Source organism: Ixodes scapularis, unplaced genomic scaffold, assembly GCF_016920785.2.
Source record: "Ixodes scapularis isolate PalLabHiFi unplaced genomic scaffold, ASM1692078v2 PGA_scaffold1__304_contigs__length_218370807, whole genome shotgun sequence".
NCBI classification, from domain to species: Eukaryota; Metazoa; Arthropoda; class Arachnida; order Ixodida; family Ixodidae; genus Ixodes; species Ixodes scapularis.
In genome coordinates, this window is record NW_024609846.1 from 125,589,700 (window position 1) to 125,614,128 (window position 24,429).

At 44.5% G+C, this 24,429-nt stretch overlaps 1 protein-coding gene across 1 annotated transcript; it reads right to left on the bottom strand.

Moving 5' to 3' along the window:
- Window positions 1-279: 279 nt before the first annotated feature.
- LOC8038443 (putative RNA polymerase II subunit B1 CTD phosphatase Rpap2) lies at window positions 280-24,429 on the bottom strand. Its single transcript, XM_029970215.2, has 8 exons — window positions 24,182-24,429; window positions 22,249-22,286; window positions 17,898-18,216; window positions 15,933-16,254; window positions 14,732-14,838; window positions 7,785-7,865; window positions 3,469-3,537; window positions 280-421 (listed from the first exon to the last, which is right to left on the bottom strand). The coding sequence occupies exons 1-8, from the start codon at window positions 24,427-24,429 to the stop codon at window positions 283-285; spliced, it is 1,323 nt and encodes a 440-aa protein (XP_029826075.2). The 3' UTR covers window positions 280-282.

Below are 24,429 nucleotides of genomic sequence, written 5' to 3' on the forward strand. Positions count from 1 at the left end.
GGTGAGCCCACTACCCCCTTTTAGGCCACTGTAGCCAAGCATTGCTGAGGCGTTACCACGGTTTCCAGACTGGCGCCCAAAGAAAGCATTTTCCATCCACGGTGGCCAGACTAGCTCTCGAAGAGCCAACTGCTTGCAAACGTCTATACTTGGGTCCCACTAGTGCCAGTAAGCTCGTGTAAACTGAAAAACATTTTAAATTAATAATGTTGTACTGCCTTTTTTAGGAAAAGATTGTGGAATTAATAATTTAAGAGTTATGTACAGTGGCACAACAAATTTTCACGGCACCAATAATTTATTTGCAAGACTCGCGACTGCGTCCATAGAAGTTCCCATCTCTACCAAAAACAAAGAAAACTTCCTTCTTGGCTCTTCTGACTTCATGGCTGAATCCAATGCAGGACATCGTCTTGAAAGCCTGGAAGGCAAATTTTCATGAATTTAAACCACACTCCTACACTGACAGCACACACATGCCCAATATTTTAGTCTTTAGTCAGCTACAGATTAAAAAAGCACTAAACCTCGGGAAAAAAAAAAATGTTTTCTACCTGGTTAGGACAAGTATAACTTAAAACGAATGTTTGTTGAAAAAATATTTTTTCCCAATATTTTTGTTACAATACGAATTTTTCGATTTGTGGGCAAAACCAAAATTGTACCGCTATGGAAAGCAACAGCAACGGTAGGAGCTACGTGCCCGCCAGACCAATCAGCTGCCTCCCTCTTATCACCTGACCTGGCTGTCTGTGCGTGAGTATGGACGGGAGTGTGATGACGTGGCGAAAGAGAGGTGTATGACTGGTCCAAAATTTAACTTCTTGCAAATTCCTTCAACTCAAACTCTTTTTTCTTTAAAACACTTGTCAGGCCAAAATTAAAGCATGCTCCTGCTGTCTGGGACCCTAACATTGAGCATTCTGTCGGCACCTTTGAACGTGTCCAACATGCTTGGAATAAATCCTGAAAGTTGAACTTCTACTAGACCATTCTACAGTTTAAATTGGTTATAACACACCTTGATAGTGACCAAGATTTCAGTCTGTTGTAAAAGGAGTATGCTCTATGTAGGTACGAAGTTGAACCATTGTTGCAGATAGAAAAACTAACTGTACTTCCAGAAAGCAGTACATATTATCCAAATGTCTTTTGTAACCAGGTTTGTTCTAACAAGTTTATACCGTGCATGTCATCACGCAGCAATCACTTGCATAAAGTCGGGATTCCAATGTTGCCCAAATACCCACACTTATTCATTCATACCATGTACATCTATTAACTTGAATCACATTCCCACATCCATTGCGACAATTCCTAATCCGGTTGCTTTTAAAAATGCTGTAACCGGACTACTGGGGCCTATTTTATAATCTTCCTTGTTTTGTACACTTTTTGTACATTATAGTCCCAACCTCCTCTATCTTCGTGCGCTGAGGGTACAAATAGCAAAAATAAAATAATGAATAAATAAATAAGATGCAGCCAATGCTACAAGCCCACGGGGCCAACAAAACGCTGTCAAAAGCACGACATTATGGTATTCGTCATCTTTCTGCACCACAGCCAGGCCACAAGGTGGCTTGCTTTCCTTTCTCACTTAAAAACAGTCCAATTTTTTTTAGTCGCATAGGGGCACAACCATGCTAAACTCCTCTCCTCCACCTCCACCCCCCCCCCCACCCCCCCACACACACACAGACACACAGCTTTAACTACCCTGAATAATTGTTTCGACCAATGTTTGAAAATGGGTGACAATACATCTTTCTAAAAAAGCACTTTATTAATTTAAGTTTTTTATTTTATTGGGGAGGAGGAGCGACCGTGACGCCCTAAGTGGTTAACTTTAGAACTACACGGATGGGGACAACAAATACAATCATTCAGCGCTCGGCCGACATAACCGAACACGGCGTCAGCGTTCGGCTGGAGTTTGTGTTCTCCGATGAGGGGGAGGAGGGGCTCTTTTGTTTCCACTCTGGCCTGCATGAACAATGCAGCATGCACGGTCCCAGCGCCGCACAAAAGCCGAAGTGGGTCAAGCTCGCATTCTCCGAGGATAGATCTGGCACTTAACGTCGCTTCGTCGATTGTTAGTATTTTTTACATTAAACTGTGCCCCGCGCTCTATTGTAGAAGATGACATGGACATGCCCATAAGCCCTGTCAGCATGCGCGCAGGCCTTGTGTTGAGTAAACACCAAGGGTGGGGACAACAAAGGGGTCAGAGCGCCCCCTATAGTTTGATCTCGTGCCCAATACATTGAAAGATAGCTTATTTCTAGTAATTGTAGGGCCCTGGCCAATGGTGACCTCGGTAGAAATGGCGCTAAGTAGCCACGGCAGGAGATAAGTAAACACTGCTGATTGGGAACGACAGTCAAATTGGGTTCGTCGCTCCTCCCTGCAATCACAAGTTTCGCAGGTCACAAGATCTAAAGCTATAGCCAGGAAGCTCCTCCCACCCCCTTCCTACTTTAGTAGAGTGAATGCTGGAAAGGAGGTTGCCTCCTCTTCACACTTTGCTGTGGTAAAGTGGAAAGAGGTGGGAGGAGCCCCCACTTTACTCTTAACCTATCACCAACTAATAGCACTTTCCAAATTTTTTTATTTTATCACCGCAGACCGAAAGTTAGTTTACTCTTTATTTTTACCCGATTTGCTTTCGATTTTAGGTGGGCTATCTTTCAGGATATTACGGCACTTCACGAGCGTAGCTTCTCTGTAGCGCATCGGTGCACGGCGAGAAGCACACTGAATGAAGCTAATTAAACCACCCAAGTATATCATGAACTATGAAAAACATCACAAAAATTCCTGGCACAGAGTCATTTTCGATACGAAGGCCTAATTAAATCACATTATTCTAAGTGATATCCGAAAGTACTGAAAGTTCGCACAAGCTTACTAAAACAATGCGGCAGTGCAGCGACGTCTGAACTATTAATTTCTGTATTCATAAAGTAAAGCTAACTATTGGTGCAAGGTAGGCACAAATTCCTCACATTTTGGTGAAATGTAGCAGGAGGTAGCAGGGTGAGCACTCCAGCATAATTTAGCACAATGGTGCAGCAATCACATCACTGAGTTAGACAAAATTTAAAGCTTCCAGTTCTTTTGTGATGACAAGCTTGAATAGGTTTGTAGCGGCTCTTAACTTCCCTTTCAGGCTGGAAATTAAGCAAGTTGAGATTATAAAAACAAAACAGTGCAAAGACAAGGACGAAGTAGAAGAAACCACTGGACACAGCGCTGTGTCCTGTGGTTTCTTCTACTTCGTCCTTGTCTTTGCACTGTTTTGTTTTTATCATGTCTACTTACCAACTAGCCCGAACTTCTACTTTAAGCAAGTTCTTTAATTTTCTATCTGTGTACCACTGCAACAATGCTTATTACACTGTCTTACGCATATTTTTGCTAAAGAAAACAAAAAACAAAGGAATCTTAAATCGCAGCCCTACTTACATCATGAGAAGGCACGCTGCAATGTAAGTCCAAATTTCCATCTTGAATGTCACGTTGTCAGCTGCCAATCTAGAAACAAAGTTTGAGAAAGGAGAATGAGATGCAAAAAATCATGCATAGTTTACAAATCCATAAGCATTTGCTCAGTACACATTTGATTTTTTTAAGTAATAAAACTAAGCTGCCGATGAAGTTATTGGTTTGATCAGGAAATTTAAAAAAAGTATAACCTGTTAAAGGAAAGATGGAAACGTTTTGGACAAGCAGTTTCTAAACATTTCAGCTAAAGAGCTTGCTCCTACAATACAGCATAAAAGAGAACCACCAGTCTCCTCACATGAAGCCAAATGCAGAGGCTGTGAGTTGCTGTTTTGATAAATTTACATACAGATAGTGACAATAGAGATGTTGAATGAGAACAAAAGGCTATTCAGCTTCAGCAAGTTTTATTACGTCCCATGTGTTATTTCCAACGTTCCATCACAAAACCTGTTTATTGTACCACATCACAGGGCCTAACCTCCAGCAGTGCCTTTCCTCTAGGTAAATTCCATGCCAAAGAAGACACGGCAATTTTTTCATGTCTGGGACATGTACGAAAAAATGATCTTGATAAAGACACCTCTGAACTAAAGAAAAATATATTTTTTGTGAAAAAGTAATATTTTATTTTTGGTCCAAAATTTCTGAAATTTGTAAAATACTCATGTAGTCAAGGAAAACACTGCAAAAATACAGTTGCTTACCAAACAACAACCAAACAATTTAGGTGGACACCTAATTACTTAAGAGTATGCCCTATTCTACACTAAAATACAAACACTGAAGATGCCATTTTGTGTCCAATTAGGAGGTCGAAAAAAAGAGATTTATGAGATTTCTTTTATTTCTTTTAGTAAACAATTGGAGTTGGGTGTTAGCTACAATATATTCCTCCTTTGTTCTCATAGAACTATTAAAATTGAATTGTATATATTAAATTCTAAAAACCTCGTTTTGTTGCATTTTAATCAAATGACAAATGTCCAGTTCATGCAGAAAAGTCCTTATTGAGAGCCAGAAAAAGCAATGTAGGCAATGGTGCCTGCAACTTTGAGAATAACCAATAGTTCAATCCACCTCATCTGTTGAACATATAAAAATGGTTGCTGCTTAGAAATTTTTTAAAGATGAGCCTCTCCGACCATGCTTCTAGCAGCCACGTTAGCGTTCACCAACAAGGCATCAATGGCGTGAGAAACGGCTGCAAGGTCTTCAACGCTATCCTGAAAACACTTTTATATGGGCGTTATCCTGACTTTCATGCCTACGTTTCCTATTTACGTTACATAATGATACTGGCGTCTTAATTTTACTTTACTTCTGCCCAAGTAACTGCAGATGAGCTCAGGCCTGCTTCGTCTGCTTCCCAAGTTTGGGAATGCATACTGCGTGTCAGCTTAATCTGTTGTATGTCCACATATAAAAAAAATTCTGACTGGATGGCTTTTCAACAATGCGAAATGATAAAAGTGATGTAGCTTCCCCATTGAACATGTACCTTAATAGAACTAAGATGTATTGAAGTTCGTTGGCGCATCCAGCAAGGACGCGCTGCTAAGATAGTGACTTTATGAAAATGACTGCGTCACTCTTAGTGTCACTGTGGGCAGGGCTTTTGACAATCTTTTTGCACGAAATAATAAAATTGGGAGTAAAAAAGCGAAAATTTATCGATTAATATCTAAACAAACTACTAACTTTTCGAAAATTTTGTAAATTGCTCAAGCCTATGATAGTAGTTGGCATCAATACTGTAATTTCAACATGAGCCATGAAACCATTAATTAAAAAGTTTATGAACAATCTTGTTAACAAACTGACTTACCATGATGTTTATTGCCTCATTTAAAGGGGCACTGACACATCAAAATCATATTTTTTGTTATTATCAGAGACGACTGAAAACGATGCCGGGACATTACCCTCAAAATTCGAAACTTGGGAATTCACTATTTGTGAAGTAAAAAAACAATTTCCAAATGCCAAATTTGAAGTTCCCGCACTATCCGTGCCAGTGCAGTGACGTAAAATTTTTGCGGTCTCCTGACAGTCGACTTTCTCTCGGACCTCCGCTCTACACTACAAAGCAAAGCGCCGTTGTCACCACAACCCGAAGCGCCGGCGGACCGACCGGGAAAAAATCAGTTTCTTCACCCGACTCACCGATCATCCTCTGCTTGAGCGCCACCAAGTTTTCCGAGGGAGGACACAAATCCAGGAAGCGACATCGCACTGAACTCTGAATTTTGGTATTTCAAAAAGAGGGGCCACAGTGCGTTCGCAATTGCGTTAAAAAGCATGTTTTACGATTGCCATTACTAAATGTTATAAAAATGTCGCCTACAAAGGTTCTAAATTTCCTGATTTTTGACGTCACCGATCAAAAGAAGCAGGGAGGTGAGCAGCGGGGGAGAAAAGCGCCAAAAATAAAAAGGCGCGTGCGTGTGCAATAATATTTTTTTTCGCGATGCCGCTTTTTTTTTGTGGTATGACTACAACTTACATTGTCTTAGACAATAAAAAAATATGACCTTAGGGGCGTCAGTGCCCCTTTAAATTCTGCCGAGCCTTACACTCAAATGGCGAAGATGGTACCAGTGTAACTCCCACCTTTTATCACGCACACTTCCTCTAAAAAAACACAAGTGAGTTCAGAAACCGAAACATCTGCTGGCCTCCAGTGTATTTCGAAGTCTAAAATGCTGCACATGTACCGAACCTCAAAGGTGTGAGGAGTCCGCTGCAAATAGTGGAATGCTCTTTCCATCATTGCACTGCTTTGGGTTGCAATACAGATTCTATCAAAATACATTTAAGTTCAATCCCCGTTATCATTTCGCATCAAGAAAAAGCTATCCAGTCTGAACTTTTCTTTTTTCTTTTTATCTGCACATACATGGGGTAGATGCACAGTATGCATCTCCAAAATCAGGAAGCAAACAATGCATGCCTGCGTTCGTCGGCAGTTGCCTGGGCAGAAGTATTGTATTTTCCGGGCTATAGACTGCACCCGGTGTATAGTCTGCAAAAACCAAATTAGGCCGAAGAAAAAAAAAGCTTGTGCTTAGATAGTTTGCACCCGGTGCGTAGTCCGCACGCCCTGCATAGTGTGCCCCTGGTGCTTAGTCGATACGAAAATCTTCTCATACACGGCACACCTTGACAAATGTCTGTCTTTTCAGCTCTCAAAGAAGCTGTTACTATACATAAATCATCAATAACATACTCTTTCATCCACAAAATCCATCATGTCTTGTCATAATGAACAATCCTGAAAAACAGAACTCCTGTATAGTCCACACACATAGATAGTGTGCACAGCCTAAAATTTCAACTTTAGAACACGTATAGTCCCCGGACTATAGCCCTGAAAATACGGTAGATTAAAATTAAGATGCCAGTATCATTATGTAACGTGAAGAGGATATGAATGCATTGAAACGAAGATAACGTCCACCTCAGCTAAATAAAACGTGTTCTCAGGGGTGCTGAAGACCTTGTGGCTGTGTTTCATGCCATTGACACCTCGCTGTCAAACGTCGGCATGTGTCACTTACGAGGCGGGCGGCTGAAGGCAAGGTCGGAGAGACTCTTTAAAAAATATTCCCCTCAGCAACAACAAAAAGTACTTTTTTAATTTTTTCATTTGTTGAACACATGAAGTGGACTTAACTTTTGGCTATTTCGGAAGTTCCAAGCACCGCTGTCTACACTGCTTTTCCTGGCTGTCAATATGGCTGTTACCCTATAAGCTGGAGATTCTGTCATTAATTCTAAATGCAACAAAACATGGGGATGAAAATTTTATACAAGCAATTCAATTATTAGGTTTAAAAGAACAAACGAAAAGAGTATTGTAGCTAATACCCAACTCCAAATTGACTAAATAATAAAAAAAACTAATAAAGTTTTTTTTTTAAACTCCTATTTGGTTTTAAAATGGCATCTTTCAATGGTCGTATTTTAGTGCAAGGTAGGGAATATTATTTAGTAATCAGGCCCACCTAAATTTGCGTGGTATGCAACCTTTTTTTTTTTTCAGTGCTTTTCTTAATCACGTAGGTTTTATGCAAATTTCGAAAATTTAAAAAAATAGTATCAGCAAAAATAAAATTTGTCTTTCACAAAAAAAAATATTTTCTTTTGGAGTTCATAAGGCTTCTTTTTCCAAATTAGTTTTTTCGAACATAATGCAGACATAACTAAACCACTGCACCAGATAAAGCTCAATCAGACATGAAGTTTTGCAAATGTACCACCAGCCTGCTACTTACCTGAATGTAACTACCATCTCCGTCAGATCTGGGGATATTTCAGATAGGTCCAAATACAGAAGATCCAATATGTCTGGCAGCCTGTAAGACATATTTTATAACGAGACACAGCAATCACCACTTGATACATCCACCGCACTCCAAACATAAAAGGTCTGTCTTGTAAAGCTGACTGAATTAAGCAAAATGCTCACCATGATTCTATAATTTATACATCAGGTATCTTTATTGGAGAGATATGCAAATATTAAAAATCTATAATAATTTGCAAATACAGTTTTTTATTTGATTCAATTTGCAGCATACTTTTATTGTTCGAAGTATTCAAGCTTGTCAAATATTTGAAAATCCCAAATAATCTCTCCAAAACTCTCCAATTTGTAGGGTCAAGCTTCGCTGTTTCGCACTGGCGTTCTGGTGTCAAGCTTCAACACTTTACAGCAGCAAGCACGCGCTAAAGGGGTGCTCCGGCAATTTCTTCATATTCCCCACTTTGCCTGAAATTTTGCTCAACACACCAACAAACATCGCTAAAATAGTAATCCAAATATTGGGCCAAAGTTATCTTTTTCACAAAGTTATTAAATTTACAAATTTGGTCCTAACCGCGCTATTCGAAGTGAAAGTTTCTGCGGGCAACAATGAAAAAGTGACGTCAGCGGAAGGCAGGGGTTCACTCTTTGTACTATAGACTGTTCCCAACTGATTACAAGCCGTTTCATAGCATGAAATGAATGGTTTGGAACCTCGCTCCAGCCCCTGCACAGCAGCAGGGAACAAATGATCGGCATAGCCCATTTTTAGACTGCTCGCTCGACCTGCAAGCACTCACGTCACGGCACTGAAAAGCATGGGCATATTAGAATGCTGACTTTGGCATAATTTTCCCTTGCCGATTTCACAATACCTATCTGAATTTCGCGATGCTGAATAGCATACCGGAAAGGGTAAAGACCGGTGATTCGGAAAATATATTTAGTTAAGGTAACTCAAAAAATGCCGGAGTACCCCTTTAAAGGGCAACTCCGCTTCATTTTTGATATTTAGAAAACTATGTAGCCCTCTTCAGTATCATATAGGAAGACCCCATGTCAAATATTACAATCTAATTCCGTTTATATATTTAATAAACTGGCCAGCAAACCTTCAAGCGAGCCAAGTAGGCGAAATCTGCCAACTCTAGCGTGCGGCGCAAGGCGCAATCATCAACGCAGTCAATGCCACGGAGTTGGAGCGGCCAACGTTGGACCACTACATCAGAGGCATGTGTACGTCATTCTTACGTTTTGCTTGTTTTTACTTCTCAGAGTAAAATTGAACGATGACGTCATGAGTTTCTCCTTCCGGTGTTGGCTGACCGGGCGTTCACGTGATCACCGTAACGCGGATGCGCTAGTTTGCGCTGCCCTGCGCGCTTATCGGTCTGTTTCTCCGCTCCCCTTCTCCTCTTTCGTCTTCTCCCCTTCCCTCTCTCCCCCAGGCCATCACCATCCACGCCATGCGAAGCGACCTGCCCGCGTCCAATAAAAAAGAAAAAAAAAAGACCTGCCCGCGTTGCGTGTCCTGTTTCTCGCTCCCTCCCGAACGTCACAAAACCACGTGGTTCGACGTGACGTGCCATGACTCTGACGACCCGAGACCAATGTTGCCTGACGCAACCAAAGTTTCGGTTTCGGTATCTGCTGATGTTTAAATTAGGATTACGCAAATAATATTCCACATTTCGCGAATCCGAAGACGTAGAGTTGTTTAGTAGTACTTTGTGAATGTGAGTCACATGGAAGCTTAAATTTTTCGGAATTGAGCGGAGTTGCCCTTTAAGTCTAACTGTTTTGCACCAGCAAGCTAGGAGAAACTGCTGAGGTGTCAGAGCATCTCAGTTGGCTCAATGGTCTCAGATTTTTCGCTCAGTATAGCCAAAGCAGGCTCAGCCTGCTTTGGCTATAGGTAATTATGTTTTAACACCTGACCTTAAAGGACACTGCCAGAAAACATAACCTCAAGCTATATTAAAATAAAAGAGGTAGTAATTGCATTGCTTAGCAAGTTCCATCATGTGTTACTCAACTCATCAGTGCCTTTTTTTTTTCTTAATACAAGTAAGTGAAATGTTTCTCATAAAAAAATGTATGGCAAATTGCAAGACTTGTGAAGTGTTCTAGCATCACAAACGTTTAGCGATACTGCGAGTTTCCAGATACCAGACACCTACATTCCCGGCACTCTCCATAAGATAGTTTAACGCGCATCATGTGTATACCTGATAGTTGTCCCTACAATGAAGCGATGGTACTGCTAATCAGGCTGATAACCCTGGCAATCTCCCAGTGTCTTCCGTACTTTCGACCTTGTCTCCCTCAGTGCGCAGAGGTGGTCGAGCTCCTTCTCATCTACACCCTCTGGTCACATGACCTCCGCGTTAACCAATCAGCATTAAGCACTTACTCCTCCTCTCCCACCCGTTAACCAATCAGTGTTGAGCCTCGCGGCCATGCTTTTATCTGGGCTCCATGAAATGCCGAACACCAAACCAAAGAATTTTTTCACGTTACAAAACTGTTCCTCTTCATAGCTATCCGATCTGGAAAAGGTTTCCAGCCATTAAAAGTATACATGCCCAATTCACGCCAGATGTAAAAAATTTATATTCAAGAATATTTTTTTTTGTAATCTGCAGTAAAATTTTAATAGTCGTATTTGATTCAGAATTATAAATTTGTTATTTGCACATTTCTCTATCTATCTCTTGCATAAGAGTTCCATATTTTGAGGTCAAACCGCCAATCCAATACACACTACATCCTAAACACACATATGCACACACATATGTGCAAACTGAACAATATATTCCAGCTAAATTAAGTGGGAAAACTTCCCCGCTAAATTTAGCAGTTTGTAATTTTTTTTGTAATAAACACAACGCATAAAGGCCAAAGTCGGTTTTCTAACACATTTATTATTAAAACATTCAGAGTGTTGTAAACTACAGTAGATTTGCAGGAATTTTGATAATTATCCAAAGTGCAGCATTCTGAAATATCATGTGGAAAAAATTACTCAAACTCTGGTAAACATGTCCCTGGACCACTTTCTGATCATTGTGAGGGGATATATCAGAGGTGGCCAAGCTGCGGCTCTTCGCGTGTTAAAGCGCGGCTTGCGGCTCCCTCCTATCCTACCCCCTACCCCTTTCCCGCCTCCCTCCCGGTCACACGAGCACTTCACCAAAAAGAGAATAGGAATGCGTTTTAAATCGAAAGACAGGTTGCGGTTTGGTAGTTTTGTGCTACTGCTACCTTACATACAGTTGGACTGCTTTTGACTCAGATTAAAAGTAGTTAAGAGTTTCGTTTATTGCCCTAAACAAAAGTTTGTCCCCCCCCCCCCACCCCCCCCCGACCCCACCGCGGCTCTTGAAAGTTTTGTGGTTTTGTTTGCGGCTATTAGGCCGGGTCAGCCTGGCCAGGCCTGGGATATATAGTATTCACAAGATTGATTGCTTGGAATTTCTATCTATCCACAAAGCTCACACAAACTAAGTCACTTTGAAATGTATACACCAACTCGACACCCCGACATCACACCATCGCGGTGGTGCTGTCAGCATTGTGCATGTGCAAATGCTTCATCTCACGCGAGGCTGCTTTCTATGCACGCACAGTGCCCACATCTCATGTGGGAAAACAATAGACGTTTGTCAACAATGTGTTGGTGTATATATCACCCCAAGGTTGGGGTATGGATGCCCAGAAAAGAAACTGATAAGGTGATGAATGTATTTACTGCTAATTGCATCTCCCAGTCTCACAAGCAAGAAATAAATGTTTAGTTTGCATAAAAAATTTTGCTGGTTCACAGGAGCCTTAAAAAAGGAAATATCTTTATTCAAACTTAAACAAAAAAAAGAAAGGCAGTATGCATAGCTATGCCTAGACATAATAAAGCTCTTTTGAAAAACAATTATTGTGTTATAAAATGAAAGCCGTTTACAACTCCCTGTAATGCCGAATTAGAACGCAGCTCTTGAGGAGAAGGAGGGAAGGGCACTGGGGGGTGGGTCAAGTGACCTTGTGGGGGTCACGTGACGATGCCGAAGGCATCATCAGTGACGTTACTGATGACGTCACTGGTGATGTCATCAGTGATGATGACGATGACGATGCGGATGCCGGTGACGTCACTAACGACGTCATCAGTGATGATGACGATGACGATGCGAATGCCGGTGACGTCATCAGTGACGTCACAGATGACATCATTAGTGGCGATGACGTCAATGGGTGTCGAGTGACCTTGGGAGGGGGGTGTCACGTGACCTGGGTAACCATCGTGACCCTCGTGAGGGTAACCCTAGTAACCCTTGTGAGGGTAACTCTCGTGACCCTCGTGAGGGTAACTCTCGTGACCCTCGTGAGGGTAACTCTCATAACCCTCGTGACTAGGGTGACCACCCGTCTCGCGGGACTGTCCCGCATTGAGGGCTGGTGTCCCACAAGAAATTCTAAAATCTTCAAAATGTCCTGCATTTCACATTGTCGTAACATTCACTGCGCTAATTATGGTGCTTACGAACAACGGGCCAACGGGGAACCGCGGAGATCGCTGATAAATGTGTGAATCTCGATGGTATGTCATTTTCTTGCCAAGCACTGCGGGAAGCAGCCGTCGTTCTTGCGGGAGACTGATGCACATGCATTGTTGTGCCTCTGCCCTTGATGGCAAAATATTGCAAGCGAAAATTGCTCAACAAAAGCTGAAAAATAAACTATTGTAATTAGTTGGAAATCATACTGTATCATGCGAAAGGGTTGTTGTGGAAAGCTTTTTTTTTTAGTGAAAACGGTTACAGAAGGCAGAAAACCTGCAACTCACAACGGTCAATAAAACAACAAGGTTTTATTTTTGTGTAGCAGCATGTTCATATGAGAGTAACTATCGACAGGAAACAAAAAGATATTTACTGTTTTTTATTTCCTTTTGATGCATTGGGTCTGGTAGAGTCTATCTTTATGTTTTCAACTTAGATACTTTTAATAAAATATTTACCATTACAAATAAACGAAAGTATATCACTGTGAGTGAAACTTATCTTAGTTTAATTGCCGCTTACAATTTTCAGGCGTATAATACGCTTTCTGACAGCACAGGATTTTGGGGTGCGCGCGTTGGTGAATTTCCCTTAATAGTTATTTCTTGAGTCGTGAAAATACCCAGTCTTAGGTAGTAACGCGTTACTAGTAACGCGTTATAACTTTGTTACTTTTTTGGTAACTTGTCACTGTAATGAGTTACTTTTTAAAAATGTAACTTGTAACTGTAGTTCTTTTACTTTTTTCTGAGGCAACGATGAAAGTAACGACGTTACTTTTGTCGTTACTTTCCAGTGTTTTATGAATAATATATCACTGAACGAGTGCACTTTAGCCATTCCTTGCACTTTCCAAATCGTCTATTCCGACATTTCGAGTGTCAAGTTGGCCTTACACAAAGTTGTGAATACGTTCTTTCTCGCGAGTCACGACCCGAATATAGCCACGTGTAGATTTAATGAAAAAATTTCTAGTTATCTTTACGCACGCGCTTGTACTTTCTGACTGAACACTTACATCGTAGTGTCTTCAAGCACTATCTATGTTGTGGTTTTTCTTTTTTCTTTGCAAACGCTTTTTGATCGGGTGAATCAACCGTCAAACAACAATACACGTGGAGGACACTGCGCATGTCTCGATTTTGATTAGCGCCACTACTCCGCACTGCACATGTTTCGTATTTTGATTTGCGCCACTACTCTGGCGTGGAAACTTTCAAACACTAACTTCGAGAAGCAAATGCTGCTAAGTTACAATATGAAGTAAAAAGCTTACTTTTTATTTTATGCAATAAAACGTTGTGGGAGGCGTTTTCTAGTTTTTTTGTTTTTTTCTCATTTTTTGTGTTATAGAAAAGTAACTGAAAAGTAATGTCGTTACTTTTTAAATGTAACTGTAACGAGTTACTTTTTATTGCGGTAACTGTAACGGTAACTTCGCTTCTTTCTGAAAGTAACTGTAACTGTAACGAATTACTTTTTAAAAGTAACTTACCCAAGACTGAAAATACCGTCCTCCTCTTACTCCCCCGCTCCCACCCCCCGGTCAGGGTGTCCCGCATTCAGCCGGCAGGAAGGTGGTCACCCTACTCATGACCCTCGTGAGGGTAACCCTTTTGAGGGCAACTAACCCTCGTAGCCCTCGTGATCCTCGTGAGGGTAACCCTCGTGAGAGTAACCCTCGTAACCCTCACGAGGGTTACTCGCGGTTACGCCGATGCCGACGGGGGGAGGGGGTCACGTGACCTCGGGGGGAAAGGGGGGGAATCACGTGACTTCGGGGGGGGGGGGGGGGAGGAGGGGGTCACGTGACCTCGGGGAGGGGGAGTCACGTGACCTCGAGGGAGGGGGGTTACGTGACCTCGGGGAGGGGGGGGGGGGTCATGTGACTTGGGGAGTCACGTGACCCTGGGGGAGGGGTCACGTGGCCTTGGGGGTCACGTGACCTTAGGGTGACCTTGGGGTGACCTTGGTGACGGCGACGCCGCTCAGGCTGGAAACGGGCGCCTAAGAGCTGCGCTCTAAAACATGACTGAGGGTGCAAGATTTTTGCTGCCTTTTCCTCAAAGTCGATTCTATGATGGTGGAAGACGTGTAAAACATCTTACCAGGCAGTATTTTTTTTATCGAAGTCATGAAAGACAATGGGCGAGATCATGCGATCCACGACGTAAACTCTTATAAGTAGGGCAGCTGAAAAAAAAAAATACCCTATCCTTTCCCAGTAATATTTTAAGCCTCATTAAAACACATGTGACAAAAAGGCACTGAGGTGGGGGATGCACACTGCGTGCAAAGTTATGTGTTTGACAAGAATCCACAGTTTTAGATGCAGACAAAGTTGAAAACGCTTCCTTACAGTTTCTTGAGGCGATCCAGCACAATCCTACGACGATGGACGTTCTGCGCACGAGAGTCAACGATGGGCAGGAATGCATCGTTTTCAGCCAGAGGCTCATCAGCATTCTGAAAACAAATCCTGTATTAGTGTGCTACCTTAAACAATATTAGTGTGATTTGCCTGCCATCCATGATTTTGGTACCCCTTCCAACCTTTAAGACACCCTGACACAAACAAGGCTTGAGACTCGAAGTTTAGGTCGAGAGATAATGATTGATTTAAGATAAGTTCCTCATTTTTGATATCGGAAGCTCAGTGCCAAGAATGACATGAGGCTTGCTAAAGGATGTGATATTTTCAAGTTCAAGTTGTTTTGGTAAGACACTTCTAAAGTTAACAACGATGAAAGAAAGATTATCAGTAAAAGTGCACTTTGGGGCCTTGCGGTTCACAGTGCATCAGTCATTCTGTTCATTGCTACGGCACGCACGAGGGCAAACAACTGTATTACTTGCCAAGTCATGCATGTATGACTAAGTACTGAGGTGTAGTTTGTTGTAATTAATTTTATATTTGGTCCCGCTTTCTCTAAATTGTCCAAAAAATTCCCACAGTTTCCGCCGCGCAAAGCACAATTTTTCAGGAAAGTCTTCGGAAATCCAGATTTGGGGCGTTTCATTCTTTAGTTTAAAAGCATTGCGAAGTAGCTCTTCTTTACTTTGAAAACAAAGAAATTTCTTGATAGTCGGTCAATTCGTTCCCGACCGTTTTTGGCCCATTCAACACGCCCTTTCAATTTCAGCTAATTCACTTCCGATGATTTCTCGAGCAAAATCAATCGAGGCTTACGTTAGAGGGGATACGGACATAGAATTCCCCCAGCTGCTCGGAGCATGAGCGTGGCCCAATTACTTGGAAATGTCTCCATACCGATAAGAAATTAAATCAAATAAGGTTCCCAAAGAAAGATGTAGCCTCACGGGACCATTCAGTGGGAGCTAACATAAATTACGGCCGCAGATAGCTCTCTCCCTTTGAAGCTTGGGTTTTCCTCATTCGAGGACAGCTTCAACTAAGAATTTTTTCCATTTTTCTCAGTCTGAATAAAACCAGTTCGGGGGTTATTTATGTCGGTTTATCAGCTTACATCTACTAAATCTTGGAACCCCGGTAATCAGTAATGCCACCCACACAAAACTATGACGACAGTGACACTCACAGATTTAGACCTGGCAGGCTTCCTCCTTTGGTTCGTTCTTGCCGCTTTTTTCCCAGGAACGTCGCCTTCACTGACTTCCGCAGTCCCCAAGCTGAGCCGGCCTACCTCACGCTCGAGGATTTTGAGCCGCTCGACTATGGGGTCGGCCGCCAGCTCCTCCATCGTCGGCATCGGCGCCGTCGGCATTATTGTCTGCATTTCGCCCTCGTCCGACTCATCGTCCGAGTCATCGTCCGAGTCCAAGAGAGACTTCTCCCACTCCTCCTCCAGCTTCTCCTCTTCGTCCAGCTTTCGGCAGAGCTTGGCGTACATCTCCCGGTACCTGAGGAGTTGGTGAAGAAGTACGTGGGCACGACGTAGCTCCGAGCATGTGGAGCAAAAGCTCGTGTCGCGGAACTTGGGGACCCCAGGCTCGATCCCGAGCTCGATCCTCGTCCCTGCCCGTTTCAATCTAGACAGGCATCGGGCCAGCATGCGGTCGTGCATCACTACTGCGTGGTGCTTGCCAAACACCCCCCCAAGCTGGCAGCGGCGCTGCACCGGCTAAATTTCTCGTCCGCGGCGGAGACATTACGCGCCCACTGAGACCGACTGACTTCCTGTAGATCCAGTAAATAAGCTACACACTTTGGAGTAACAGCAATTCAGCCCTTGATTTAGATCAGATTGGATTGAATGGCAACCCCTTGGAATGAAGGGCCGCTCGCCGGAAGTTCGGGCGAGGGCCTGCCAAAAGCCAGCTCAGCTGGGCCCGCCAAGTGCCCGGCCAAGACTAGCAGAGTTCTTTGTCAGTTGGATCTCTTGGTGCTCAAAATCATTGTTGCCAGTTATATGAAGCTGTACCAGAAATTACGAGAAATGTCCTTCCCTCCTCCAGAAACGTTAAAGCGGTCTGCAACAAAGCAAAGCGACGTCGCCCGAGCTTCCCAATGCCGTATCCAAAGGTCGGGAAGTCGCATTTTTTAAACGCGAGGATCGCCGATTGCGCTTGCCACGCAACAAGCACAAAGAGGGCGGCGTCCACGAGAAAATTGAGGAATAGAGCGATGGTGCTTTAAGCAAAGCGTATTCAGTGACTCTAAGGTCCGGACCACACACTCGCGGCCGCTTAAAACAGAGTGCCTTAAAACTTCTTGGGATTTCTCAGGCCGAGAGAGCACGCCGGCGCCATTTGTAAGGTAGCCATGGAACACCCGGCATTTTCATACATTTCTGATTTCTTTTCACACGTCACTCTTTCTTTCTTGGCTCAAAAAATGTTTGAAAACGTTATAGATAGGGTTCCGCATTTTTCTGGTTTGTTTTTCTTCAAATTCAGCACTGTGTTTTTTTGTTTGTCTTTTTGTAGTGGATTTGATGTTTTTTTAATAATTTTTGACGTTGTACGAAAAATCTGCGTTTGTCGGGGCTTCTGCGGCAGTAAACGAGATGTGGATGTGGGATTACCCGACCTCTGAGCAATGTGAGCATGACCCGAGCAAACGCCAGGAAACCATTTCAGCCCCTATGAGAGCAGGAAACGGGACGACGGGCGCAGTTCCCAAAGGCAGTAGCAGCCTCACAGACGGCTCAGCGGGGGTCGTGCCTTGGACAAACGCGGACTAGAGCTGTGGAGGAAGATTTCTTTCCATGAAGGTCAGGTTTTTCGTATTCGAGGACGGCTCCGATTCAGGGTTTTTCGGTTTTCGTTAGGTTGGATGAAACAGCTTCCGGATTTGTCGGTATTTAAAGAAAACACAGAGCCCAAGGTATAAACGTTTGATCTCCAAACACCGCAAAACCTTCGCTTTAGTGATATGACGTTCCAGGGTCACCTCATAGGTGGAACCAGCATGCCAGAATGTTCTCCCGTTGTGAGATCGCAAGAATTGAAACGCAAACAGATGCAAGTGCGTGAATGGACATCGTTCCTGCCCTCTAAACGTACGCACGAGGCGATTACTTCAACGATTTAACTCCCGGTACCTCTCCGCTCTGGCCTTCTCGTCGAAGGTCTGATGTCTCTGCCTGAAGTCCCTGGCGGCCTCCTTCCCCACGAGCATCTCGACGGTGTCACCCGTCACCCACTGCCACAGTATCTTCTCCGCGTCTTCCGCCGCCGACGGGGTGCTCCCTTCTGACCGAGAGGGAGGCTCGGACGCCTGGCGCTTTTCGCTCTCGAGCATGCTCAGCCAGGACCTGTGGTTGGAGGCCGGCGACTTGAGGATGCTCCGCTTGGGAGCCGTGGGAGCGAGTCCTGGCTGCCGAGACGCGGCCGTCGGTGGCTTGTCGTCGGCGGGGTGCTCTGCGCAAGGTACAATTAAAGGGATGAGCAAAGCAGGCAAAGGAGATCGTGTCACTCGACGCTGGAGCACCGCGACACCTTGACAAACTTGAAGTGCCTGCCTGTCCATATGTTGTTTGCCTGCTTGACCGCTCTCTTTTCCAACTCTGCTTTTTTTTCCCCTTACATTCACGTAAAAGCACCACATGCCTCTGGTACAAACCAATCACCCTGCCGTGGTTATGTGTCTTAAAAAAAAAAAAGTCAAAGCCGTTTACAACTCCCTGTAACGCCGAATTAGAGCACAGCTCTTGAGGAGGAGAAGGGAAGGGTACTGAGGGGACGGTAGACCCCTCCTCCTCCTTACCTCACAATAATTAAATAATTTGTCACAGGTGAGGAAGGGGGCCCAATAAAGACGTTTACAAACAAACAAACAAACTCCTCTTCTCATTCATCAATCTCCTCCCAGGGGGGGGGGGGGTCACGTGATCTGGGAGCACCAGACCTGGGGGTCACGTGACTTTGGGGGGTCACGTGACTTTGGGGGGGTCACGTGACTTTGGGGGGGTCACGTGACTTTGGGGGGGTCACGTGACCTCAGGGGGGGGGTCACGTGACCTTGGGGGGTTACGTGACTGGGGAGGGGGGTTCACATGACCTTGGGGGGGAAGTCACGTTACCTCGCAGTTACACCGACGGGGACAAACGAAGGCGACGCCGCTCAAGCCGGAAACGGGCCCCTAAGAGCTGCGCTCTATATTACAAGATTAGAAGGGAGCGGTATTCGAAACCTGTAGGGCTTTGCTCTCTTTAAAATTCTGCGCGCCGCAACGGCATCTATTGCTCGTCAATTTCCGCAACCTGTTGCAAACTGAGAAGCCATACCTACTTCGCGTTTTGTAGGCAACTTTGCCCGCTGCTTGCAAGGTCTGCACTTGAAGATATGCCACTTGCCGGAACAGACGGCAGCTCACAATTATGACTAGCTTTCCGTTTTTTTCACCACTGGAAACACGAAATTCTAGTCATAATGCTCTGCGACAGGGAAGATTCACAAACCCTACTTGCAAGCAGCAGAGACATTTTAGTAGACAACACGGTAAAAAAGACCATAGAAAATTGTGCCACCACAAAATGGCACCGCACTGTTGCACTACTATTTTTCTGTTGCACTACTATTTTTCTGTCTACACGAGTAACTTGTCAAGCTGAACATGGCAACATGAACAAGCTGAACATGGCAACAAGTAAAGACACTGCTATGGCAATTTATATTTCACTTTCTCAATCCAATGGTGCAGCCGGCTCTCAATAACTCAGTCACTTTATTCTAATTTTCGGTTAGTTCGAAGCACAAGTGCAGTCTTGGCAATCACGAGTCTATGGGAAAAATGTGTGGTAAATTGAAGTTTGACCTCTATATCTGATTAATGCTAATAATTTTTTTTTGTGTGTGTTTCAAAAGTTTTGTAGTTCCAGGTCACTAAGAAGTTTGCAATTATCCTGACGAAGTTTAAATCGTGACCATGCGCACTTTATTGCTTTTGTACTTTGTTTCCGTGATACAAGGTTGGGAGAAGAGCGAACAATGCCAATCAGCCAAGCCAAGCATGGCATGGCAGCAGAAGCGCACAGCCTGCACTGCCAAGAAAGCTGGGCTCGAGGAATTACCCAGCACTCAGAGCTGTACCGTTCACCCAATGCATTAACATCCGCAAACATGCCGCGGTCCGTGGTCCACTTTCGGACAGAAAAATTGCGCGAGAGCTTAGGCCTTGGAGCAGTCAAGTGCCGAGCGGTTGAGTGCCGCTGAAGCGGAAACTGCGTTGGGCACCTCTTTAAGTTTTCTTCTACAAAGAAAATGCCTCAGATGCCTAGAAAGGTTTTTGATTTGCAGAGCATAGTTACTGCGATACATCTCTGTTAGTGGAGGCAGGCAGAAATCAACAATGCCGCCAGAGTGAGGTCCGAATAGATTAAAACTCAGGGCTTGAATGTTTCTTATGAACTTCAAGTTTGCTGAATTCGAAGCGTTTCGCTGCTGTCCGAGCTTTGGATTATTGAGAATCGACTGCATGTCACCAATATTGAGCGAAAAGTTCTTGGAAACAGAATACGGTCGTGTTTCGTTAAAGGGATACTGAACCGAAATTTGGATTTTGCAAAGTAAGGCTGCAGAAGTGTTGAACGGGACACTACGAACACCAAAACATCACTCAAACATCGATATCTCAAACGAATGGCCATACTTTTGGAAAAGAAGGCCGCAATTAAGCGAGTTCTTTGACGTAACTGTCCTCCGGGAGAATTTGAGAATGAGGAGAAGCGGCCTCGCTTCTCTCCTCCTCGCATCGGTTCACCAGCTTGACGAGACGTAGCAAGGAGGAGAGAGAATGGGAATCGTGACGTGCCTTGTCTTGTGGGCCTCGTCAGCCGGGTTCAATCGTGCACTTCTTTTCCGAAAAATACGGCGGTCCGTAAGAAATATCACCATATGAGTGATATTTTTTGGTTTTGCAGCTTCCCGCCTATCTGCCCGGCCTTGTTTAGCAAGCTCGAAATTTCGGCTCAGTATCCCTTTAATATGGATGCCTCCATACCCCAGAAAGATTGTCCACAGTGTGAGTAGAGAGAGCATAGGTGACTTTTGTGTAACCCAAGCTGAAGAGGGGAAGGAGGAGCTGATAACGGACCCTCTTTTGTGTGCCCCGGGCATCGCTTTGTTCCCCTCAAAATTTGTGCAAAAGCGGCATTCTTCTCTTTCTCTCCTGCATCTTCGACAGTGCCACGCGCACCTAGGGAGTCACGTGTCCCTCTCTGGCGTGCTGATTGGCTTGCTTGGACCGTAGCTTTTGCCGCTTGCAAAGTTACGGTGAAAGAAAGTATAGGAGAAATTCACTTTGCGAGTCCAGAGCTTACCTCCTGTTCCCCAGAGTGGGACAAGGTCTACGGTGAGGTGACCTAGCTGCTTTAGGGCTCATTCATCTTTGTTCCCGGTTGTAGATCATACACAATCTCAAGCAATACACTGCAAGCGGAATGACCCATTTCACGTAAAAGGCATAACAAAAACATCTTTTGGTGCCCAGCTCTTATTGCAAGTCCTGCAACCAACGTCCAGGTGCACACAGTGATCTGTTGGGTTCACCGATATCTCGGAGATTTTTTGGAGCGCAGCTCTTAGGCGCCCGTTTTCGGGTTGAGCTGCAGCGGCGGTGGCGTCAGCATAATTGCGCGCGTTGCATTATGGAACGTTTCCCCGCTAAAGTTAGTAGAAAAATGTTCCCACTAAATTTAGCGGGAAAATTTTTCGGCTAAATGTAGCAAGAAATTTGCCCGCTAAACTTAGCGGGAAAATTTTTCCACTAACTTTAGAAAGGAAATTTCCCTGCTAACTTTAGCGGGACTCTAGATATAGCAGGGATATTGACCTCACGTGACTTCAACACCAATTCAGTTGGGAAAATGACGTCACGACTTCGTGTCAAGTTACCCATGAACAAATTCAGTGGCAGGAAGAGGAGGAAGAGAAAAAGAGGAGGAGGAGGGAAGGAGGAGGAGGGAAGAGGAGGAGAGAAGGAGGGTAGGAGGAAGAGGAGAGGCATACCCTCCCCTCCGTACCCTCCCCTCCTCCTCCTCAAGAGCTGAGCTGAGCTCTAGTTTTCCGTTACAGAGAATTGGAAACATCTTTCATTTTTTACACCTTTCCTTGTTATACTGGTGTACTGGCATTTATATTAATGAGACAAAAATGCCTGTGTCTACCCAAATCATCCCCGAAATGGCTGTCTATAGCCCAGAGTGTGGGTTTCCACATTAAGGGGTGCAAAGTTGCACGGCGAAAGATCAGTTGCCTAACATTTCGCCCATAATGCCATACTATTAACGTATCGCCCATAATATATTGCCCATAATGCCACATTCGTCCATGTTAACTGGGTTCATATCAACGAAACACGACTGTATAGAAAATTGTGCTTCCATAGGCAACAATGGGGACATGCACTTTGCTGTATAAATAAAAATAGGCAACCAGAACACCAAGCTCACCTGGGCTGCTCAACTGTGCTTTCTGCTCCTGCCTCTCTCTGAAAACAGAAAAAAGGATGCATCACAAAACTATTTCACTGTGTATCCATTCTACAGCATGCCATGCGCCATGATGACTCATCATGTTTTCTGTGCCGTAAACACCAATAAACCCCGAACATTAACCTAGCATTCAAAAGAGACACCCTGCTGTTCTCACCTTGTCTGTGACTATGGAGGCAGGAACTGAGGGAGAGGGGTAGACGAAAGTGTGCAGAGATGTCAGTATGCCGGGCTCTGGTTGGAATGATTAGAAGGTAGACGCCAAGCTAGACGCCTTTGTCTCCAGTGCACTCGTCAAACGCGTTCAAATGTAAAAGCCGAATGCCGGACGCCGGTGTTCTGTGTTCTAGTGCATTTGACGAGTGCAGTCGAGACAAAAACGTCTAGCTTGGCTTCTACCCACTAATATCAACCAGAGCTCAGCACTCTGACGTCCCCGCATGCCCTCGTTTCCACCTCTCTCTCAGTTTCTCGGCAGGCAGCAATTAATAAATGATGCCATAAATAGCGCGCCTCAAGTATGATTTTTTTTTTCTTTTTTTTACATGCAATGGGGGTCGACTTAAAATTGCGTACATATAGCACTTGTGGGGATTCCTGTGGTCTCCCTTCCCCGATGGCTGCGATAACGGCCGCAGGTCGGAACGCTCGGCCTTCTTCGCCGTGAGCTCCGACCTGTTTGTGAGGCGGAGAGCCACCTGGCTTGGGGGGCTCTCCTCTTCACTCTCTCCCGGGGGGGGGGGACCGTTTTCCGTTCCACTGCTCGGATGCGGATCACTGTTGACAGGCGAGGAGGTTTCGCCTCTTGTTTTCCCGCTTTCAGGAAAAAGACTCATCCGGTGACCGCAAAAGAGATGGGACATGTGCCGGCGACTTCTCCGACACTTCCCCCATCTTGGCTTTGCGGACCCCCACGTCTGGCAGGTAAGGACCTTTTCTCACCTTACCGGCGTGAAGGGCATTTTGGGATGGGGACATAATAGTTCTTTTAGAAGAGTGTTCTAATAAATGCTCTTGGACTCTGTCCTTACTCCGGTATGTGTGTCTTCTCTTCCACTATATTTGAGAAAGTGAGACAAGGCAGGCACATAGCCAGGGGGTAGCCAGGGGGGTGGTCCATGGAGCCTGGGCCCCCCCCCCCCCCCCCCCCAACATATTCCATTTTGCTGGGGCCTCCTCTCCCACCTCCCCCTCATACAACATTTTGCATGGATGCCCCCCCCCCCAAACAAAATTCTGGCTATGTGCCTGAGACAAGGTAGTCGATCATTGGCACCGACGGAGGTAATTAATCTAACTGACCCGCGGCAATGTAGCCCTAAACGTCGTATATTATATTGCCGTGGAGATGTGGTTACCGCGCTACCAGGCTTGACGTCTCCTTTGAGACCGCCACCGCTGTTGAAATAACCCTTTGGTTACTCTATCGGTACCTGTGTTGGTAGCAAAATCCCACACACTGTACTTCAGTAATGTTTCCAAGCCCCTGTATAACCATGTAATTTGCACAGAATGGTGCTTGCAACAAAAAGTCAAGATTGCAAAACAAATATAAGCATACATTTGGTCTGCTGTTCCCGTTTCTCCAGCCATGGTTCTGATGAGCTGTTTCTTGCAGTATTTTTTAATGCAGGTGATGTTGAGTGGACCGCACCTTTTTTTTTTATTAATGACCGAGAGCTATAACCTTTTCTTTTTGTTTAGCGCAAGAAATGTGTGGGTGACCACAATCTCAGGTAGAATTATGAATCAGTTGAGTGAACAAGAACTCAACCGGAACAAAATAGAAAGCCATTTACTGAATTCGAACCCAAACCAAAACGGCATAATGGCAGGTTCAACAGCCTGCTTAGAATGCACACCAATAGAAGGCAAGCAACAAAGGATGTACCTGACATCAGGTGAATCTGCGCTGTTGCCCAGACTCATGCTATCGATGTCCTGTGCCAACTTTTTCAGGGCATCCGCCGAAACGTAGGGGGTGACGATTTTCGTTGGCTTCAAAAGCTCCTTTGACTGCGGCTTCTCAACTTCGACGTCCTCAGTGGCCTCTTTCTTTGTGATGCGCCGGTGGCCCAGATCGATTGCGTCGCCCCTACCATCGCTGTCAGATTCAAAAATAGAACAATTGTAAGACAT